We start from the raw sequence: 23,734 nt of genomic DNA on the forward strand, positions 1-23,734 counted from the left end.
TTCTATGTCTTGTTGGATTATATCAGCTAATTCTCACAACAAACCTATGTGACAGGTATTATAATTAACCCCCATTTTATAGATGTGGAAATCAGGGCACTGAGTGAATAAGTCATCTGTCCAAGGTCTCACTGCTAACTGACGCCAGAGGAGGGTTCAAACCAAGGCAGGCCGACTCCTACATATACTAACCTTTCCCATCGTGCTGTTTTGCGTAAGAGTGGTACGCAGGGGAGTGTCCGGGCTCAGATGGAGGTTTTGAGGAAGATCATCTGGCTCTAGTGTTCAGAATGGGCTGGCAGTGGGGGAGTTTGAGTGCTCATAGCAGGGAGAACCGGGGCCAGGCCGGCCATCTGCAGGGCTGTCACAGAGGCCCTCAGGTAGCAGCCCTCGGCTCTGAGACTAAATACCTGCGCCCAGAGGCATTATTATTGTGGGACATGCATGAAGACCATGTGAGGCCTCTTAGTTGTTATTTGATGATGATTCCTACTCACAAACAGATTGCTTTAAATCATTCTTTCAAATCCTGTCCAAGAAACATCAGTTCCCCACCGCTCTCCAACCCTTGGTTTTTAATTCCCTGCCTTTTCTTCATTTATTTTTAAATAATGAACTTCCTCTGCTTTCCCCCACTATTCTCTCAGTTAACAGAAGAGTCCCACACACACTCTCCTGTGCTAGAAATCTCAGGAGCATCCCTTTGGCCCTCATCTGTTAAGTTGCTCAATAGATTCTTCCTGCTGAATGTCTCTCAAGTTTATTCTTTCCATCTACACTGCTCGCTCATCATCTCCAGTCTCGATGACTGCAGAAGACTCCTAACCGATCTTCCTTTTCCAGGGTTTCATCCTGTATTGCCACCAGGGTTATCTTGATAAAATTACTGCATCAGTGCTTATCATCTTGGATGGCAGCCACAACCTACAGGGTAAAGCAAACCCCATAAAATAACATAAAGAAAGCCCTTTACAACTGACCCCAACGTAGCTTTCTTCAAATAATTTGTTTTGTTATTCTCTCTGAAAGTAATACCTGCTGATTAAATAAAAACCATGAATATTGTACATTCTATATCTATTGTATTTACTGTTATTGTAGAAGTAGATGACAAGCCATATGAACAATTTTTTTTAAGTTTTCTTTAAGTTCTTTATTTTTTTATTGAAGTATAGTTGATTTACAGGTGTTTCAGGTGTACAGCAAAGTGATTCAGATATATATCTGAAAATATATATATATATACTTTTTCAGATTCTTTTCCATTATAGGTTATTATGAGATATTGAATATAGTTCCCTGTGCTATACAGTAGGTCCTTGTTGTTTATCTATTTTATATATAGTCGTGTGTACCTAATCCCAAATTCCAAATTTATTCCTCCCCCCCCCTTTCCCCTTTGGTAACTGTAAGTTTTGAACACAGCAACTTTTAGCATTTCTCAACTTAGTCTTGTGCCACTACTGCCGGTTCCCATTCACCTGATGCTCTATGCTGTGTTGAATCTGCTATTCTGAAAACATAAAATATACTCCATGCATCTCTGCACTATTCATGCTGTGTTCCCCAAGTCTAACACAGTGCCTGGAACAGAGTAGGGATCAGTATTTTCTGACCTTGAGGAGTAGTTTCTTGGAAAGTGGAAGCAACTGTTTGCCAGGAATTCCATTACGCCTCTTGTATCTGATATGGTAGCCAATGCCCATGACAACTCTGCTAGGTAGATAGTATTATGACTTCTTTTCAGATGATGAAACTGTGTCTCAGAGTTTCATGTAGCCCGATCTTCCTCCCACTTTCCTGCTACGCTGAAGAGTAAGCACCACCCGCTAGACACACTAGATTCATCTCAGTCTCCCTATCTTGCTCATGGTTCCCTTACCCGGACCCCACACGAGGTGTCTGCCACAATAATGCTGCATGGGCTTCCCTGGTGGCACAGTGGTTGGGAGTCCACCTGCTGATGCAGGGGACGCGGGTTCGTGCCCCGGTCCGGGAGGATCCCACATGCCGCGGAGTGGCTGGGCCCGTGAGCCATGGCCACTGAGCCTGCGCGTCCGGAGCCTGTGCTCCGCGATGGGAGAGGCCACAGCGGTGAGAGGCCCGCGTACCGCAAAAAAAAAAAAAAAAAAATAATGCTGCATGACAAGCCACTTTGAAAGTTAGTGGGTTAAAACAATCATTGACTATTTCTCAGGAGTCCACAGGGCAGCTGGGAGCTCTGTTGGCCTGGACCAGGCTTAGCTATTCTCGGCAGGGCTCCCTAGTGCATCTACAATTAGTGACACGTTGCCCAGGAGATGGCTGGTTGAGGATGGCCTCAGTTGCAATGGCTTTATTCTTCTCCACATGGCATCTGATCTTGCAGGAGGCAAACCTGGGCTTGTTCTTGTGGTGGAGGCAGATGTCTGAGGGAGAGGGCACAAGCACACCAAGGTCTGGTCACTTTGACCACGTTCTTTTGGCCAAAGCAAGTTCAAGTCTGGCTCTGGAGCCCATCCTTCCCTAGAACCTCTAGTAGCATCCATCTGAGGCTTTTGGTGTTGCTGCTTCTGGAAAGAGGCAGCACTCAAGATGTGTTTTTAGGGACTTCCCTGGCGGTCCAGTGGTTAAGACTCTGCCTTCCAATGCAGGGGGCGTGGGCTTGATCCCTGTTCAGGGAACTGAGATCCCACATGCCGTGTGGTGTGGCAAAGAAAAAAAAGAAAAGAAAAAGATGGGATTTTAAATATGCAAATCTCTATAGGAAAGCAGTGGATTAGTGGGGCATTAGTGTGATTGATGGTTTTGAGGGGAGACCAAAGAACCAGTGAGAGGGCTGCTGCAGAGTTCAGGATGAGGTGAGCAGCTGCTATACCCACACACGTTGAGAAAGGATAGAGAGAACAGTGGGATTGATTGCACGGGAAGAATCCATGGCAACACGCAAAATGATTCTGTTTTCTAACCAGGCACATGGGAGAATGGTAATACCACACCTAGACATTGAGAACATCTCCATCCTTTTTAGTTTGGGTAAGAATATTACAGGAAAAAATTAACCCAATATGCAAAAAACAAAACCCAGCTTAGTCTTTAAATAAAAGTTAAATAAAAGCAAGAAGTTCATAATTATAAACCTGGAATGCTTAAGATGTTGCAACAGTTAGATAAATAATGCAAAACAGAGGCTGTTTGATCAGAGAAGTTCCCTGGAGGACTGCCCAGTTCCGTACTTCACTTTACATGAGTATTTACCAGCCTGGATCCTCTAGGACCACAGCTCTCAAACTTTTATCTCAGGAACCCTTTACTTTTAAAAAATTATTCAGGACCCCAAAGAGTTTTTGTTGATGTATATCTCTTAGCATCGTCATAATTAAAATAGAGAAATAGTAATATGTGCTGGAGGCTATTCTAGGACAGGATGTCCAGCAGTGAATATAACACATTGGATAAAGCCCTGCCGTCATAGGGCTTACATTCTATTGAGGGGAGTCAAACAATTACTACATTAGCAAGGAAATTTATAATATGTCAGAAAGAAGATAAATACTGTGGAAGAAAAACAAGTAAGATGAGGTTATGGAAAGCTGTCCTCTTCTGAAAGGACACATCCTGGCTATGAACTCCAACTATAGGTAATTCCAGTGGAAGCAGTGGACTCGCGCCTACTCACAGGTCTTCCCAGCTTCCACACACTCCATGCTGTTGAGCAGCACCCAGCCATGCAAGTCAACAGCCATGTTTTCTTTCTCACACTCTGCTGCTAATCACTAATAAAGGGAAGCTGGCCGGGCTCTGTACTGGGTGCCATGAAATACTTTTAGTGTTGGGAACCTAGAAAGACCTTTGAGGTGGATTCACTAAAGAGTTCTGTGCGACTCACCAAAACATGTGGAGCGCGTATTGTATGCCAGCCCCTGTTTAAGCACTCACCCTGGGTTCTCAGCCCGTCTGCAAAGCCAAATCCTCCCATGGCTCACTGAGTACCACTTCATATAAGCTGGTCTTCCTGCCTTCCTGCTATCCAACCCCCCAGGCATTCGGACAGTGAAATGGCACCTGCTAATGTCCACACATACTTCTTGTTATTTGAATCTATTTGATTTCCAAGTTGGCCTAGCGTGAGTTGGGGTAGCAACTGACTAATACTGCATTATCTGAATCTAATTGATTCCTGAGTTTGAACAGTAAGCGTTTGAATAGTGAGGGAGATGTGTACTGTGTCTCAGGCACTGTGGATAAAAAGACAAGGCGCAGCTTCTGTCTTAAATGCTTGCAAGGAAGCAAAGTGAATGGGCGATTCCAATTCAGCCCGAAAACTGCCCCAGAAGAGGGCTGCACAGAATGCTTCAGGTACACAGGAAGGAGCAACTAGCTGCTATGCAAGAGTCAGAGACTTTTGTTTTGAAGGACAAGAGATGTATCCTAAGTTAGTGAAGATGAGCTAAGGAAAAGTAGGGGCAAAGTTTAAAACTTGTGAGAGGCCATGGCAAGTTCAGTGACTAGTAACTAGTCCATTGTGGTGGGCAAATGACAAAAGAGGTCAGATGAAGGACCTTGGGTACCATGCTGACATATCAGAAATATATCCTGTGAGGGGCTTCCCTGGTGGCGCAGTGGTTGAGAATCCACCTGCCAATGCAGGGGACACAGGTTCGATCCCTGGTCCGGGAAGATCCCACATGCCGTGGAGCAACTAAGCCCATGCGCCACAACTACTGAGCCTGTGCTCTAGAGCCTGTGAGCCACAACTGCTGAGCCCGCGTGCCGCAACTACCGAAGCCCGTGCCCCTAGAGCCTGTGCTCCACAATGAGAGAAGACACTGCAATGAGAAGCCTGCGCACTGCAATGAAGGGTAGACCCTGCTCGCCGCAACTAGAGAAAGCCCTCATGCAGCAACGAAGACCCAACCCAGCCAAAAATAAATAAATAAAATAAATAAATTTATTAAATAAAAAAAAAGAAATATATCCTGTGGGCAAAAAGCATAAATGCCCCTAGTTTCCAGAACACTTAAGTCCACATTGACAGTTTTATTGTAATAGCTTGAAGCTTCATAATTGACTACTCGTCTGAGAGCTGTCATCTTTGACATCCCCATGTACCTGTCACTTCAGAGGTATTGACAAGTGTTTATTAACATGAATACAATTCAGATGGTTGAAGAAATCAAGATTTATAACAGAGAATTTCAAGAAGCAGTCAAAATATGCATGGCTTTACAGAAATTCTCTTCTTTTCAGTGAATTCATCACTTTTCTTCCCAGTTAAATCTGACCTTCCTTCCCTGTTGCTGTCTCATGCATTCTATCACCCCCAACTGTTGTAGGAAAATGGGGCGTGAGAGGATGGTCACGTCTGAGGTCTTGGGCAAGTCCATGGGACAGGCCGCCAAGTGAGGTTCCTTGGCTTCACACAGGGAAGAATTCAAGAGTGAGCCATAGTAAAGTGAAAGCAGGTGAATTGAGAAATACACATTCCATAGATAGAATGTGGTCTGTCTCAGAAGGTGAGTGCAGCCCCGAAATACGGGGTGGTTAGTTTTTACAGGCTGGGTAATTTCATAGGCTAATGAATGGGGGGATTTTTCCAATTATTTTGGGGAATGGTTGGAGATTTCCAGGAATTGGGCCATCACCCACCTTTTGGTCTTTTATGGTCGGCCTCAGAACTGTCATGGTGCCTGTGGGTGTCATTTAACATATGCAAATGTAGTACAATGAGCGTATCATGGGGCTCAAGGCCTACTGGACGTTGAATCTTCTGCCATCTTGGGCCTAGTTGTGTCTAACCAGTTTTTGTTGTATCCTCAGTGTCATACTTTTAAAGGTTGTGCCCTCCCCCCTTCCCTTCTGTCTCAAAACCTTGAGTCTGGTTTATCACTCCACTCCCACAACTGAATCAGTTACCTGACCTCTCTTTTTCTGTTTTTTGAGTCTGTGCCCATTTTTTCATTCCCATCACCATTTAGATTTTTCTCGTCTGGATTGTACTTACAGACTCTCCACCTGTCTCCCTCTATCCCCTCTCCCCCACCTCTACCCACCCCCCCGTTCATTCTCTACTAATATGCAGACCACTGTTTTTAAAACATAACTCTGATTGAGTCATTCCCCTATGGAGGGACGAGTCTCAGCAAGTCTGGAGAGTAATCCTATTAAATAAGGGGGAAAATATTTAAAAGATTCAAATAAATGATATTTATATATGAATTCACTCTGAGGCCTTGGGCCAAATTCTATCCTAATTGCTTGTCTGCAAGTCTGCCTGAGGGCTAAACCACAGATTTTCATTCTCTGGTTTGTACAATGTCAGTGTCTCTGTTAAATAATTTGCATCTTGGCTGGACTCAAAAGTTTTCAATTTGTTTCCTATCCTTCCTCAACCTTTTACTCCTGTTAATTATCTCCTCTCAAGAGAAGCACAGCAGGGAGTTTTAACTTACCCTTTTACTCAGACACTGTGAGTATATTTTCCCCAAATTCCAAAAGAGGAGGAATTTATAAAAATTACAGAATATCCACCTGAATAAACTATACGACATCCAGGCTAAACCCCTCGTTCTGCAGCTGGAAAAGCTAAGGCTTGATTGACAAGGAACTTTCAGGGAGTCACAGAGGGAGGCAGAGATGGAGCTCGGACCACTCAGGTCTCTGACTCCCAGTCCCAGGTTCTGGCTACAAAGGGATAGGAGAAGCCAAAGGGACCTCACGGGGTTGGAAATTCTGTGTTCCCCCCCGGACTGTGTTTCCCTGATCAAAACCATCTAACACTCTTGTTTTGCTATTTCTTCAAGGCTTCTGCATTAGAAAAGAGGAGTAGAAGGAGAAAGAATAATGTTTGTATTAATTTCTCCTGTATTTTAAATGAACATTTTCTCACTGATGAGACATTGAATGCCTTGTTCTTAGCCATAGTTTCTCGTAGCTGGGCTGCAAGCCTGCTAACTTTCTTCCCAGGAGGATGGGCAGCCTGAGAGCTTCCCAGTCAGGACAGATATCTTAGCACCCTGTGAACAGGCCCCAGGGAGTCCATTATCCTCATCTCTCCCTCTCTAGGCACACCCGGGCTCACCCCTTCCCACCATGTGCACACACCCATCCACCATGTTCCTGGGGCTGGCTGGGGGTGTCCTGGATGGCCCTGCCTTCCAGCTCAGATGAGCTCAGAGGCCCTCTTAGCTAGATGATCTATCCAGGTAACTTATCCAAACTTTTTTTTTTTTAAACTTGGAAAATGGAGATTAAAATATCTACCACTTAGGCTTATTATAAGACGTAGATAAATTAATGCAAATAAGTACCTATCACAGTACCAAGCATATTATATGTATTTGTAGGTATTTATTCATTTCTTGAGATTTTGGGCTTGTTCCTCAATAGGGAACAGCTTCTGAGCTTCTCTTGTGGCCCTTGGGACCCCCACTCTTTCCCATTAAATGTATCTGTGATCACATACAAGCTTAAATCCTTGTTCATTCATCCTCTGTGATCACCAGAGTATGTGGGAAGAGCAGAGCATTCACATGAGACAGATTCGGCTGGTGAGACCGAGAAAAGGCATACCGAGCCCTAGCAGAGATGGATCTCGGTAAGCAGGGCAGTCCACTCTTCTCTTTTCTGCACCACAGCCCATAGCCCCCAAAGCTCAGCATGGAGGGGGATCCTTCTGCGAGCTGCTCCTGAAATGCAGATGAGGGACCTTGAGTGCCATGCTGAGGTGTTTGAAACTTATTCTAAGGTTCCCAGCTGGCCCAGGCTCCTCTGCCTTTCCTAGGGGTTTGGCTTCTATAACCCAGGCCAACCAGAATGAAGTTGACCCAGAGGCCACAGGGAAGCAATCCCCCAGTCTGGCAAAGCGGGTCAGTAGGGTAACATGGTGGCAAATGATGGCCGAGAGATTTCCATAATGATGTCAAAAACTCGGCCGCTGTACACCGGTGCCAAATCAAATCTTGGGGACAGAGTTCTGGGTGAAGTAGAAAAGAATAGGTTTATTGCTTTGCCAGGCGAAGGGGACATGGTGGACTCATGCCCTGAAAAACTGTGTGCCTTAACGGGAGGAGTTTTATAGCAGTGGTTGAAGGGTGGGGTTGCTGACAAGGATCAGGGTGTGTGCAGGGCCTGCACTCCTTTAATGTGGCCTCAGGTGGTCTCCCGATGAGCTTCTCAAGGTTATCAAACCGTGACCTTCTCTTGAATGAAGAATGTAACATCTTCCATTTGTTGGGGGTTTTAGTTCTGCAGAAGAGCTCAAAGATACTGTTCTGTGTATCCCTTGAGGTGGAACCAGGACCCTGCCCCGAGGCTGCACTATTGTTTCTTGACTGCTCCTCCCTTGTCTCTGAGTCCCCTCCCTTCCCTGATTAGCAGCTGTTCGAATCTGGCCTTTGGAACTCAGGGAAGGTCATGGAGGCTGGAGTCTGTTCCCTACAAACAAGAAACGGGGGACACAGAAAGACTTCCGTGCCCAGGAGCCCCACAGGGTCCTGCTCATTTCAATAGCTTGCCCCAAAGTCTGACCCTGGCCATGCTGTGGGCCAGGCAAAGCCTCTGGGAGCAACCACTGATGACATGACTGCTGAAAGCACTGATTTCCCAGGACTTGGCTCTTGCCAACCCCACTCCTGCCCTACGTTTCCTTGGTAACAATGTTGTGCCACATCTTTAAATGGAATAATGCATTTGAAAGTATCATAAAAGCTTTAAGGCGCTTTACAAATTATTATTACTTAAGACAGATCTGTGATCAGAACTCTGGATGTGCAGCACCAGTTAAACCCTAGAAAAACATCTGCTTGAATGAACCTATTTTCCTTATTAATTCAATAGATATTTATTGAACCACAGAGCTCTCAGTAAGGCAGTAGAGTACAACAGTAAACAGGAAGACAAAGGCCCTGCTTTTGTGGAGCTTATAGTCTAATGGGGGAGAAGGACAATACACTAGTAAGTAAAACAGATAACATAACTACAGAACATGGTAAGTGATATAAAGAGAATAAGAGAGATGCTGCAGTAGATCATTTTAAATGTAGATACAGTGGTCGCAGGTAGTCTCTTAAGGAGATAAGATTGAAACTGAGCTTTGAAGGACGAGTAGGAGCAGGCCATGGGAGGATCAAGGAAGAGAACACTCCAGGCAGAAAGAATTGCAAGTGCAAGAGTCCTGAGGCAGAAGCAAACTTGACAGCTCCCAGAACAGCAGGAAAGCCAATGTAATCAGTGCACAGTGAGGCAAGATTGTGGGGCAGGGTTGGGGAGAAAGTGGAGGATCAAGTCCCAGAGACAGGGAGGGGCCAAACGAGGTAGGTGCTTTAAGACAAATTAGGATTTTATTCCAAGAGTGGTGGGAAAAAAGGGTTAGCAGGTTGGTCACATAATTCATGTTTTTAAACAGATCACTCCTACTGCTTTGTGGAGAACATTCTATAGCAAAGCAAGAGTAAAATCAGAGAGACAAATCAGGGACTATTGTAGTAGTCCAGGCAAAAGGTGAGGGTTCACGGCGTGCAGGGGAAGAGGAGGCAGAGGGAGTGGGAAGAGGAGGATATATAAATATACTGAGCATTTTAATTTAAGTATAACATCATAAGTTAAAGGTAAGTTTACTACCAGAACTTGCTAGTGTGGGGAGATGGAAGGAAATGAATCAAGAATGACTACTAGAGAAGAAATCTGATTGATGGTTCTTGCTTGAAATGGGAAGAAGAGGGAGGAAGTTTGGGGGATAAAAGCAAGAGTTCTGCTTTGGACAGGTGAAGTTTGAAGATAGCCAATGAGGAACACTGACTAGATGAATGAGTTTGGGGCTAAGTAGACATCCAGATAGGATGTCTTTCCAGGTACAAGTTTGGATTTCATCCTTATTCAGAACTTACATGCTCTTCAGAGCCATTCTCTTCAGAGAATGAAGTGAGCTGGAAAGTGATCATAGATAGAGAAATGAAAAGGTCTGAGGATAGAACACTTAAAGATGGATGGTGATAAGGAAGCAGCCATGAATTCCAAGATTAAAACAATCCTGAACAATAGGACAGACAAAAGCAGGGGTGTTCCAGAATCACGAGGAGAAGGAGTTTCAGGGAGAGGTAGCCATCAAGTAACCAAAGCTTACTGGGAAGTTGATTAGGATGAAGACTGGGAACTGACCCTTAGATTTTACAACATGGTGGTTGTTGGTGACCTTGGCAAAAACTGATCCAGTGCAGTGGGGCAGGGGAACTTAGACTTGTGGAGAGCTGGAGCTGATTAGAGTGGCTTAAGGGATAATTGGAGGTGAGAAACCTCCTCTCTCAAGGAGTTTTGTTATAAAGTGGAATAGAAAAATGGGGCCACACTGGATTCTAGCATGATCTTACAGCCTGCTTGTTTACAGAGGGGAACGATCCAGTTGGGAGGAAGAGACTATTGAGCAGGAGAGGGCAAGATAATTTCTGGTGCTGAGTCCTTGACTCGGTGAGAGGGATGAGATCCACTGCAAAAGTAAAGAGAGCAGGAGGGACGCAGGGAGTATGGGATTGGGCGCAACTGGTTAATAGATTGGGTGGTTGGAAACTCATTCATTCAGCAAATACTGGCCTGCTGTGTGCCAGATGCTATCCTAGGGGCAAGACATACAGCAGTGAATGAAACAGATAAGGCAAAGCTCATGCCCTCGTGGAGTTTATACTCTATTGAGGGGAGTTGAGCCATAAATATGTTAACAGATGAATTTATAATATGTCAGATAGAAGGTAAGCGCTATGGAGAACAGTGAGCTAGGGTAAAGGGGATACGGAGAGCTGGAGGAGGGGCCACCATTTTTAATAGGGTGGTCAGAGAAGACCTTTATGATCAGGAGAAGACATTTGGGAGCAGACCTAAAGGGAGCGAGGGAGGAAGTCTAGTAGATATCTTCAGGAAGATGGTTCCGAGCAGAGGGAACAAAATGTGCCAAATTCCTGAGGCAGGAACGTGCTTGGCATAATTTGAGGAACCGCAGGGAGACCAGTGTAGCTGCACAAAATGATCAAAGTAGGGGAGTTGCAGGAGACAAGGCAGGGAAGCAGTGGGCAGGCAGTCCCAGATGGCCCGGAAGGCAGAGATGTGAGCTTTACTCTGAGTCAGATGGGAAGTCCCTGGTGAGTTTTGAACAGACATGTGACATGATCTGACTTAATTTTTCAAAGATGCTTCGGCTGCTGTGAGGAATGGCCTCTGGGGTCAAGGATAGAAGTTTGGCCACCACGTAGAAGGCTATTGCAGTAATCCACACCAGCGATGATGTTGTTCTCCTATTGCTTCTGTTTTCTCAGTGAAATCAGAGGCAAGATCTGCCTAGGCGAGTGAGGAGGGTATGAGGGACCCTTGAGGAGAGAAGAGAAGCTGTGATCATTGTGGGTGGTGAATTGATTAAGGAACTGTGGTAGGATTGCTACCCAAACAGCTGTCAGTCACAAGCAGTTTGCCAAATGCTTACTGACCTCAACCTCTGGGACTTCTCTGGCTGTGCATGTTTATTTGTTTGTTTTAATTGAAGTATAATTGATTTACAGTGTTGTGCCAGTCTCTGCTGTAAAGCAGAGTGACTCCGTTTTACACATATATACATTCTTTATTTAATATTCTTTTCCATTATGGTTTATCCCAGGAGACTGGCTATAGTTCCCTGTGCTATGGCTGTGTATCCTTCTTCCTTGTGTCCGCTTTCTCTCCCATCATCCTGCTTCTTGTCCTCTGACTCTACTCGGCCTCCAGTTGGCCTGGAGAACCCATGCATTTATTAAGAACAAAATGACAACGCACTGGCCCTTCTAGCTTCTGATATCAAAGGTTTTAGAAGGATTTGAGGGAGACTCTCAGCGTGCTCAGTTCTTCTTGAGAGACTGTTATACACCCAACTGTCACTCCACCACCTTACCCTACAGCAGTCAGGGAGGGAGGCCCAGAGAGTTCCCATGCTTTTATTAAGACTCTGCTCTCCCACCTGTGTTACAGATTTGAGGGAGAAACACAAGGTTCTTCATGCTTCTAGTAAGGCCACCACTCCCTGCCTCTGTGACACTGCTCACCACTGCTCACTGCCCTAACAGGGCAGTCCCGACAAGCAGCTCATAATTACAACTGATGACCCACTTTTCCTAAAATGATGAGCAGCTCTCATCTCATCTTGGCCCACATCCCTCTTTAACTTGGTCACCATGACAATTCCAAGACTCTAAGGTCTTCTTGAAGATAGCGTATGTAAGGACCATGTGGAAATGGCTTATACCACTTCTGTCTACATCCCGTTAGACAGGATATAGGTCAACGGGTGCAGCTTACATACAAAGGAGACTGCTAACGTGTGACTAAGGAAGAGGAAAATGAAACGGCATTCGATGAACACAGACATTGTCTCTGTGGTGACACAAAGATCAAGGGGGAAGACATTTTCTCCCCCCTTGATCTTTACTGATCAATACTGCCATGCTACAGAAAGGTCAGGTAAGATACGGAAATAAAAGGTCTGAGTTTTCAGTTAGGAAGTCCCTGGTCACATTTTAAAAGGTTGTTTCTGTGAAGTTCTGGTGAAGTGAAAGAATGGGAGGTGAAGAAATGGATGCAGAGAGTATAAACTATTCTGTAGGAGAGTCTAGTTCTATAAAATTATAGAAAGGGTGAAGTAAGTAGAAAAGAGTGCCTAACTGTGGGAGAATTGATGTTTCCAAGCTAATAAAATAGTAGCGAAGGAGAAATCTGAGATAATAGAAAGGGGATCATTCATGGAGGAAATCTAGAAGAAGCCAGGAAAGGATGAGATGGGTGCAGATGGAAGTATTAGTCTTACACAGGAGGAATGACATGGCTTCTTTTAAGATGTGTGGGAGGGGGGCTTCCCTGGTGGTGCAGTGGTTAAGAATCCGCCTGCCAATGCAGGGGACACGGGTTCAAGCCCTGGTCCGGGAAGATCCCATATGCTGTGGAGCAACTAAACCCATGTGCCACAGCTACTGAGCCCGCGAGCCACAAGTACTGAGGCCTGTGTGCCACAACTACTGAAGCCCACGCGCCTAGAGCCCGTGTTCCGCAACAAGAGAAGCCACCGCAATGAGAAGCCTGCACACCGCAACGAAAGAGTAGCTGGCACTCATTGCAACTAGAGAAAGCCCGCGTGCAGCAGCAAAGACCCAAGGCAGCCAAAAATAAATTAAAAAAAAAAAAAGATGTGTGGGAGGGTAGAAAGGGCAGGAGTTGAAGAAGAGTCTATGAGTGAGGAACAGGAAGTAGAGGGAGTTCACATCTAATGGTATTTATTTTTGCAAAGGAGTTATTATGAGGCACTGATGAGCTAGTTTTGGGGCAGGAGGCAGGATTTAAGATAGGTGCCATGTGGAAGATGGGCTGAGCACAGAGAGTATAGTACAGTAGTTAGGGCTCAGCTGAGGTTGAAGATCCCTTAGTGTAATGACACCAATATGCACCATTTTGAGTTTTTCTCCACCAACACACAACTCTCAAGGGCAGGCAGAACTTTGAACTGATCCAGGATCAGGGTCAAAGAAGGAAGGGTTTTTGTTTTTTGGGGTTTTTAAATTAATTAATTAGGCTGTGTTGGGTCTTAGTTGCAGCATGCAGGACCTTCGCTGTGGCATTGCTTGCAGCGCGAGGGCTCTTTGTTGTGGCACGCCGGCTTCTCTCTAGTTGTGGCAGAGAGCGCGCAGGCTCTCTGGTTGTGGCACACGGGTTTAGTTGCCCCGCGGCATGTGGGATCTTAGTTCCCCGACTAGGGATCGACCCCGCGTCCCCTGCATTGGAAGGCGGATTCTTAACCACTGGACCACCAGGGAAGTCCCAAGGAAGGGTTTTTGCATGAAGCTGAGAGAGTAACAGTCTAAGTAGCTATGAGGAGCTAGAAAAATGTAGGCCCCTTCTTTTTACTTCATCTTCTTCCACCTAGTTTAGACCTTTATCATCCTGTTTGGATTATAGAAATACCCTCCGAATTGGTTTCCCTGATTTTAGTCTCTTCTCCCTGTATCCATCGTACACATGGCTGCCAGCTTAATTAATCTTATAGAACAACCTTGGCCATGTTTCAGTCTTGCTCAAAAACTTCAGTAGCTCCCTACCTCCCTACAGAATTAAATTCATGTTCCTTAGCTCCACCCTCAAGGTTCCAGGCACGGAGCTGGTTTCAATTTACTGCTTTGTTTTATGCATCTAGTTTTATACACAAAGTATTTGGCTGGTATTGGGTGAAACTCTATACTACTTTACTAACACTAATCTTGGAGGACTTTCCCCAGTGTGGTTTTGTTAACTGTTGGGAAAGTTTTTCCCACCCATCTCAGAATGTCCTTCGAGGTGTCTTTCAAGGGCTAATTCAAATGCAGATTCTCCCCTGTGTCACATGATATGTCTCTCCTTTGTCCTCCTTTTTGAAAAAAATTCATTTTAAGCTTTATATTCTAGATAGTCATGTACCTGTTAAGCCAGGACCGTGCCTAATTTATCATTGCACCGCAGTCCATTGTAGCCCCAGCTCATAACACCTAGCTCAGTATCTTGCTTTTTGTAGGTATCCAAAGTCAGCTGACTAAAGGCACGCATGCATTCATGACTAAATGAGTGAAGGCATGAGTAGAACCCTTATAATGGTCTAGTAGGGTTAAGAACCAGAATCTTTCACTAGAAGGTCACCTCCTCAAGGTGTAGGGTTGATATTATAATTTTTATCTTTAGTACTTAGCACTGTTCTGGGAGAGTACTGTAAGCTAAGTATACGGCAGATACCCAGTAACATCTTGGCAAACAGAATTGAATTAGGTCGTTCCATACCCTAGTCATTCTCAGTGTGTCAACCTCAAGCGCTCTAGAGAGTTAACAGGGCCTCTGACACAGCAAATAGTTGGTTATATCCTGATTTGATTATCGTGACTAATGCTCTTATAACTGGACGGCAGCTCACTTAACAGAGACCCAATTATTCATTAAAGTCCTTGATTCATTGAATCCTACAATCAGTTATGATTAATCTCTGTGTGATCATTTTATTCTAGACACTGAAGGAAAAAAAAAAGCAATCTGTGAGAAAAGCAGACCTCTTGCGTTTATAAAGTAACCTTCCCCTTTTCTCCTGTTTGGCCAGGCTGCGACAACATGCTGATGGGCATAAAGTCTCTGAAAATAGTGAAGAAGACAATGGACACAGATGGCTCTTGGATGAAAGATGCTGTCAGAGACTCTCCAAAAGTTTATCTCTTAATTGGATCCAGAAACAACACTGTCTGGGAATTTGCCAGCATACGGGCATTCATGGAAGATAGCACCAAGCCAGCCCCCCGGAAGCTGATCCTAACACATTCCTGGCAGGGGACAGGCCAAGTGATCTACAAAGGTTTCCTGTTTTTTCACAGCCAAGGGACTCCCAATGAGATCATCAAATATAACCTGCAGAAGAGGACCGTGGAAGATCGAATGCTGCTCTCGGGAGGGGCAGGCAGAGCCCTGGCCTACCCGCGCTCCCCCTCGACTTACATTGACCTGGCTGCGGATGAGCACGGGCTCTGGGCCATCCACTCAGGGCCAAGCATCCACGGCCATTTGGTTCTCACGAAAATTGAGCCCGACACACTGGGAGTGGAACACTCATGGGACACTCCATGCAGAAGTCAGGATGCCGAAGCCTCATTCCTCTTGTGTGGTGTCCTCTACGTGGTCTATAGCTCTGGTGGCCTCGGCCCGCATCACATCACTTGTGTCTATGATCCGCTGGGCGCTGTCATGGAGGAGGATCTGCCCAACGTGTTCTTCCCCAGGCGGTCGAGGAGTCACTCCATGATCCATTACAACCCTAGAGATAAGCAGCTCTATGCCTGGAATGATGGAAACCAGATCATTTACAAACTCCAGACAAAGAGAAAGCAGCCTCTGCAGTGATGCGTTGCAGCCACGAGGGAGAGCGCCGGGGATGCTGCTCTCCAGGAGACGGAAGCCACAGCCCCTTTGCAACACAGAATCCCTCTAATTGCACACAGGGATAGGGGCTGGAAGTGGGAATGCGCACGCGTCCTTTTCCAGATGGTACTGCCTTCAGTATCTTCCAGGAGCATAGATGAGAGTCTGTCATTCAGGAATTTTCAACAACTTCCATTACCCATCCAAACCTCCTGGAGCTCAAGGCCTTCCACATTCCGATCCAGTTTACTTCCAACCTTTTCTTTTACTAGCATTTACTCTAACTCTCCCCGCCCCCGCCCCCCAGCCATTAGAAATGTAAGCCACCCTCTAATACTCCTGGCTTCTCTCTCCTCTGGTCTTTGCTCAAATCTCTTTCCTCTTTCACAAATGCCTACTGATATTCTTCCATTATTCACTGCCCAAATAAAGTACTATTTCTTATTGATGTTTAATCTCGGTTTCCCCTGGTTCTGCCCCTCCACCAAGCCAGGTGGATGTAATAATAAAGGGAAGACATTACCATTTGAATACCAGTTTCCAGTTACAAAGTGTCTGCACCCATGTTACAAGTCATCTCACCCTTATGAGATAGTCAGGACAAGTCTTCATAGAGGAGGAGGGTTCAGGTGAGCCATTCAAAGTACCAAAGCTACAAAATGAAAGAGCTAGAAAATACTGCAAACCCCATAATCTTTCCATTGCCCAAGGAAGCATCAAATATATATGTTTGTTCGCCCAACCTTCTCTCAGCAATACGTTAATCATCTCAGCCTAAAAATAATGGTTCGCCCCTTTAGCTAGTCGCATGTCCACACAAGACCCTCCTATAGGCCTTTCAAAAGCTACTTCCTCTAGAAAACCAGCCTAAGGGTGAGGACCCCACCTCTGTTCTTATCTTGCCTTTCCTTCCCTTGCTTTTCTCATCTTGCTTGAAATACAATAAAACTGACACTGAGCAACTAAACCTCATCGGGCTCTATCTGCCTCCATGCCCTCCGCATAAGTGTTCCTGGGGGTGCTGCCTGTGCTTGGGTTTGCTGTGAACAATCCCCAGCACACTGAGGCCCTCGGTAAATATTCTGGAATCTGGATGGAAGCCAGATAGCAGGCAGGGGACTCCCTGCCACAGCAGGAGTGCCTTGTGGCACAGGGGACAGAGGGCAGCTGTGCCCATCCAGAGGGGCTTCTTCAAGCTCTTTCCCACGCGTTTGTCCACTGCAGCCTGGTTTGGGTCACAAGTGCAGGCTGTGGTGCCTGTCTGTGTCATGTGCTGAGGCCTCTGTCTTTCCAGGCTGGTCACATGAGAGGGTTTGCTCTGTGTGTTTGCAGCTGTTTCCCCTCCTCTGCCAAGCCCAGGCTGAGACCATAGGCAGTGAAGAGAGGTTTTTTGTTTTTTTTCCCCCATAGCATTTGAGTAAAGCTTTGGCAGAATGGAATTACTCACTCCATGGACACAGTGCAGTTACCCACAGTTCTAACAGAGTTTTACAGAGAGCCCAAATCTGTTGTGGAATGAGGCAGGTATGAGTAATTAAACGTGGTGATATTACCCACTCCATGGGTTTGGGGACATTAGCTGCCCCATGGGTAAAATAACATTACCTGTTTCACAGGGAAAAGGAATGCGGGCTGCCTCACAGAGGAGGGTAGCAGGGGAATTATCTTGGAGTGGAATTATGTGTAAGTCATGCACACACAGTTCCTCTGGAGGCACACAGAGGCTGCCTGTAATGTGCTTGCTATCTGCCTTTCATCTGTGATACGCTTTGCTTTGACAGTTCTGCAGGGCACACCTGCCACTAACAACCAACCCACTCTGGTGCCTTAAATTCCTGCAGCTAGAATCACTTCTTCAGGTCAAGACATTTTCTCCAGGAAGCCCCTGTTAACGGGCCACTTTGCTTCCTGGGAGCCAGGGCTGGACATGCAGGCCCTCAAATACTTCTTGGGCTTCTTTCAGATGAACTTCTCAGCTCTGGCTCTCTTCTTGGATCTTAGTGAGGATTGAAGTTCCTAAGACCTAGACCAGTGGTTCTGAAATCACCTGAGGAGCTTTTAAAAATCCTGCTGCCAGGCCATACCCCCAGACCATTCAGTCAGAGCCTCTGGAGGTGGGACCAGACAGGACTATAACTTTCAAGCCCCCTTCCCTAAAGTGGTTCCGAAGTATGAATAAGCTGGAAAGCCAGTGACTTGCACCATTTTTAAAAAATTGAGGTATAGTTGATTTACAATGTTGTGTTAGTTGCAGGTGTACAGCAAAGTGATGCATTTATATATGCGTATATATATTTTTCAGATTTTTTTATTATACGTTATTATAAGATATTGAATATAGTTCCCTGTGCTATACAGTAGATCCTTGTTGTTTATCTGTTTTATATAGAGTTGTGTGTATCTGCTAATCCCAAACTCCTACTTTATCCCTCACCCCCCTTTCCCTTTCAGTAACCATAAGTTTGTTTTCAATGTCTGTGACTTACACCATTTTTTAAAAGTGAGTTTTAAAAAGTAATTGTATAGTTCTAAAGAACAGACTAGCATTTTCTGGGGACTGTGGGTCCACGAGGGCAATAACATGTGGGATTTGGAAACACCCATGAACTCGTGTGAACTGTGGCAGCCTTCTCTACAAAGCCTCTGTGCTACTATTTTAAGGAAGTGAAAGAGAACTAAAGAGTGTCCTGTTGTAATACAACTCTTGTGGGCCCCAGCCTTCGTCTGCTGGCTTTGCCCTTGGCCTGCATCTGGCCAGGTTCCTGTAGTGACCAGAGTCTCATATTTGCCAGGGTGGCTTAAGTTTTGTTCACATGTACAAGCCCTCTGGGCACACTGGTAATTTCAGACCACCAGGAGAGTGTGAAAAAATATGTGTCTTGAGGAGTTTGTCAACACTCCAGCCTGTAGACGTGTGGATAAAAATTGAGGTTAGAGCAGTAGTGACTCCTGCCTGAGCTGGGGACTATGCCAGAGTCCCTGGTGTGATGCCATCTGAGGCCCACAGGGATTTTCATCAACCGAACTGAGCAACCAATTCTTGGAGATCCAGGTAGGGCAACAACCTAGCAGTACAACCAAAGGGGATTCAGGCCCTACACTGGGGGCAGGCACTGGACTAGGTCCCCAGGGTCCCGTGCTGCCCCGATTCTACAATCCATTCCTGTGGTCAGACATCGCCAAAGCTTTTCTTGCGCCTGTGGAACCTCGTCTAAGCGCTGGGCACAGGGCAGCGCTGCTTGTCCCCAGCTGTTCACAAGAATGGGTGTCAGTGACTGGCGCCAACCACTAGAGGGACCTCCATCCCAGGTTGCGGGGTTCAAGTGCGGCCAGACCCTAGGGTAACTCAGTCTTCCGAACTGGGGGCGCTCGTAGACAAGAAATGAGGCTGCTGTCAGGCCAACCTCAATTTGAACGCGATCCCAGGGGCCCAGATAGTCCGCACACCCAAAAGGTTGCTGCGCTGGGAGCGCCTCTAAAACGTTTTTTCTGTGGCTTCTGTCTCTTCGCAATTCTCGACACAAGTTCCCTTTCTGCTTTTCTCTTTCATTCCCTACGGCCAAGGAGCGGTGCTGAAGGGCTGGACAAGCCCGGGGACAGGGAGCTGAGAACCGCCGGGCGACTCCCCGGGGCCGGAAGGGTGCTGGAGGGGGGAGGTGACCAAGAGCGGAGCGGGGCTCCGGGGAGGGACGTGGCCTCCTGAGAGAGGCGGGGCTTGGGGGGGAACGGTAAGCTCGGCCTAGGGGGCGGCGCCGGAGCTGGGGCGGGATGGGCGGGGGCTAAGCAGGTTCGAAGGCGCCGGGTTGATGAGGCCGGTCCCCGCGGAGCCAAAACCCTCGGCGGATGGGTCCCTGCGGGCAGCCAAGGAACCAAGAGGGAGGGGGCGTGGCAGAGGGGCGGTCCCGGGGGAAGGTGGGGCGGTGGGGAAGCGGGCGCTGCGGGACGAGCCTCCCGCGGGTCCCCGCCCCCGTCACGTGGGCTCCAGACCCGGCCGCTGCCGGTCGGTCCGCTGGTTGGTCGGTTAGTTGGTCGGTGGGTCGGTGGCCTAGAGCTCGGTTCTCGGCTCTCATGTTCGGAGGTGGGAGGGACACGGGAAACGCCCGCACACCTGAGCTGCCCGGAGAGGATCCCCGTACCCAGGTCAGTGGGTTCTCCCCACACCCCCAGGCCCTCTGCGCGGTCGGGACTGCGAGCCCGCGTAGGGGCATTGCCTGAGGAACTGAGAGCACTGGAGTGTGTCCCAGGCGCGAGGGCGGGGACCCTCCTCCCCTTCTCTGGCCAGAAGACTGGGAGGAGGGTATAACTCCTGTGGATTTGCTCCGAATCTCCACCCAGTCCTGTCCGGGGTCTACGGACAGTCCGCGCCCCTACAGGTGCCCGGATGGCCCTGGAGATGCGCAAGGTGGCAGGTCACCTCAGTTCTATGTAGTATGTCAGAGCTCTGCTAAGTCAACTGGAGCAGCGGCCCAGTCTGGAGAGAGAGCCCAAGGTGGTAGGGAAGCTCACGGTCTATTTGCCCGAGCAAATGGGTGTTCCGCAGAGCGTGTGTTCAGCTGCAACGCCTTAGCTGAAACCAGCTATATACTGTAATTGCAAAAATGCAACATGCTTTTCCAAATCTCAAGCCACTGCGTCCCAGTAGACGGCAAGATGGGATAGTTCTGTTTGAAAGTGGGCTTCTCTCCCTCATGACATCCTGACTCCAGACCTGCAGTTGTTCCTCAGTTGAAAATAAGATTATATATTTAAAGACCAGAACTTCCGAAGTTTGCTTAAGATCAAAACGGGCGTTCTGGCCAGCATTTAATCCGCTTACAAAACAGATCCAGCGTATTATATTTTTACTTTTAGAGCAGCTGGATATTTGGTATAGATCCGTCTCCCTTTCCATATTTTGGTTTACTTCCTGTCTCTCTCCTTCCTCTCCCAGTTCCTTAATCGATTATAATACAAATTTTGTGTTGCAGTCTGTGAAGTTGAATGCCCAACAAAGGTAGTTGGCTGTACACAAAATTCATCTTCAGCATATCGTCTTTGATGATTATTTGTGTCATATGAAAAACACAAAATATTTGATTTAGAGATTATTTCTCCTTGGGGCTTGAGAGGCAGCCTGTTTGAAATCTGTTTAAATTCATATATAAACGACTTTGAAGTGGGAGAGCAGGGAGACTGGTGAACTTTTCACTTACTGCATTCATCCATAATTTTATTTAATACATTATTGTTATTATTACTTCGAGATTCGGTGATGTGCCGGTTATTAGCTTATTGCTACTGTGGAGACAAACTGAGCATCATAGTCTCCTTTTTTTAAAAAAATTAATTAATTTTTGGCTGCATTGGGTCTTCGTTGCTGCATGCTGGCTTTCTCTAGTTGCTGTGAGCAGGGTCTACTCCTCTTTGCAGCACGCGGGCTTCTCACTGCGGTGGCGTCTCTTGTTGCAGAGCATGGGCTCTAGGCTCTCAGGCTTCAGTAGTTATGGCATGTGGGCTCCTTAGTTGTGGCACACGGTCTTAGTTGCTCCGTGGCATGTGGGGTCTTCCCGGACCACGGTTCGAACCCGTGTCCCCTGCATTAGCAGGCAGATTCTTAACCACTGCGCCACCAGGGAAGTCCCCAGCATCATAGTCTCTTTACTGGGGTAGCTATGGCGGTTGCCCTGACTTTAAGACTAAGTAGAATGAGATGAATGCTATGAAGGAGGTAAGAGCAAAGAGTTGTGGGAATTTGTCTTTCATCTGAGTGCGGAAAATCTGGAATAATTTCACGAAAGGGGTGACATGTGTGTGATGGACCTCGAAGAATTTCTTGTGGGTTTCTCCAGGCAGAGGTGAGCAGAGCGTGACCTGGGCTGCGAGACCTACATAGGCAGGCAAGCACTTTGTAGCCATGCGAGGTGGCAAGTGGCCCAGCTTGGCTCCTATGACGAACGATAAACAATAAAGCTGGTGACAAGGAAGAAACCTATTCCCAGTGGGCCATGAAGGCCAGGTGGAGAAGTTTGGGCTTTGAAAGCAGGAGAACCAATAATGGGTTTTAACCAGGAGATTGGCTGATGGTTCTGTGCGTTTAAAGTCGGGGACCTTGGCCCTTGACCCTCTCAACCTCCCAACCTCCCAACCTCCAGCCCAGAGAAAATCCAGTAAATATTTGTGAAATGAATGGTCAAGCAACACTTTGTAGCAGTGCTTTTCAACCTTTAACAAGCTTAAGAGTCACCTGGGGATCTTTTTCAAATGCAAATTGTTATTCCTAGGTCAGAGATGGGACCTGACATTCTACATTTCTTACAAGTCCTCCGTGGTTGCAGCCCCTTCACTATCCATAACTAGGATGAGAACAGTAGTTTGCAAACCTGGCTGTGCCTCAGAATTGCCTGGGAAGCTTTTAAATTACTCAGATTAAGTAGGTCTGGCCTGTTTTCACTAAGTTCCTCCGTGATTCTGTTGAAGGCCAGGTGGGAACTGCTGGGGTGGACTCTGGCCGGGCTGTGGGAAGCAGTGACCAGTGGGAAAAGGCCCTGGAGGTGGAGAGGCCAGTTAGGATGTGGAAGATCAATTAAGATAGAAGTGAGGAGGACCTGTGTTGCACCTCAGAGAGGGGACAGGTAGGAGAGACTAGAGAGAGAGAATCTATGGACTAGGGGGCCAGGCCGAGAGGTGGGGAGGGAGGAACAAGAATTGAGCTTTGGACAAGGAATGGCATGACCTTTAGACTATCACATTTGTGATAATATTTGGAAGTTGTTTTTTACTTGGCCGTCAAAAACGTTTCCTTCCTGATATACAGATTTGTTCGTGACACTCTTGCTTAAAAGCTTCTGGTGGATCCCCTTTTGCAAAACGTGAGAAGGGAGAGCTATTATGAACTGTTGAGGCATTTAAACATTTATTAAGATCCCGGACTGTGCACCCTCATTCAAGAGGTGACAGTCGGGGGGGGGCAGGGGGAAGATGTGACACTGTCATCATTGGTGTGGGCACAACTAGGCTGAAACTCCTGGCAGCCTTGTGTTTTCCTGAGTCACTTTTTCCTGCTTCCTCCTTCCTCAGAGCAGTTCCACTTGATGTTTTCATGGCATCATTCTTTGGTTTCAACACTTGCTGACACATGTGTGTCTCAGTTTTTGCAGAATCCACAGCTGGTCTCAGAAAGGTGGGCTGTATCCTTTGTAGACTCTGAAAGCCAGGTCATGGGGATTTTCATGAGGGCCATTCTTATCTCTCTCACACTCAGTAAATAATCTTCCAGGAGATGCCGTCTTAGAGCGTCTGTTTACCTTTAGACCAGATTTCCTTAAGGCCTTGTGAGTTCCCAGGGGGCTGCCAACTCTCAGCTTTGTCTTTGGGAAATTTATGATTTCTATTTAGTGCTCCTAGATAATCCTTGCTTTGGTGCTCCTTGGTAATTCTTACTTTCATTTCCTATCTCTGTCACATACACATTTATGCACACTGAGAACCCAGCTTTCACTGTGCACAATGCTTTTTTTTTTTTTTTAAGATGTTGGGGGTAAGAGTTTTATTAATTAATTTATTTATTTTTGCTGTGTTGGGTCTGCTACGAGAGCTGCTATCTCTTGTTGTGGCAAGCGGGGGCCACTCTTCATCGCGGTGCACGGGCCTCTCACTATCGTGGCCTCTCTTGTTGCGGAGCACAGGCTCCAGACGCGCAGGCTCAGTAGTTGTGGCTCACGGGCCTAGTTGCTCCGCGGCATGTGGGATCCTCCCAGACCAGGGCTCGAACCCTTGTCCCCTGCATTAGCAGGCAGATTCTCAACCACTGCGCCACCAGGGAAGCCCAAACTTTTTTTTTTTTTTGCGG

At 46.8% G+C, this 23,734-nt stretch overlaps 1 protein-coding gene across 2 annotated transcripts in view; it reads left to right on the forward strand.

Annotated features, from left to right (window-relative positions):
* The window catches only part of LOC101334013 (olfactomedin-like protein 1), a 386,099-nt gene that overhangs the window by 216,492 nt on the left and 145,873 nt on the right, over positions 1-23,734 (forward strand). Inside the window, exon 3 of one of the 2 annotated variants that reach the window (XM_004311603.4) lies at positions 15,098-18,266. The exons of the other annotated variant lie outside the window; for it this stretch is intronic. Within the exon in view, the coding sequence (XP_004311651.3) occupies positions 15,098-15,888 (791 nt within the window). The 3' untranslated portion in view covers positions 15,889-18,266. Of the gene's footprint in view, positions 1-15,097; positions 18,267-23,734 lie in introns of those variants that run through there. 2 annotated transcript variants of the gene reach the window in all.

Source organism: Tursiops truncatus, chromosome 8 (genome assembly GCF_011762595.2).
Source record: "Tursiops truncatus isolate mTurTru1 chromosome 8, mTurTru1.mat.Y, whole genome shotgun sequence".
NCBI lineage: Eukaryota > Metazoa > Chordata > Mammalia > Artiodactyla > Delphinidae > Tursiops > Tursiops truncatus.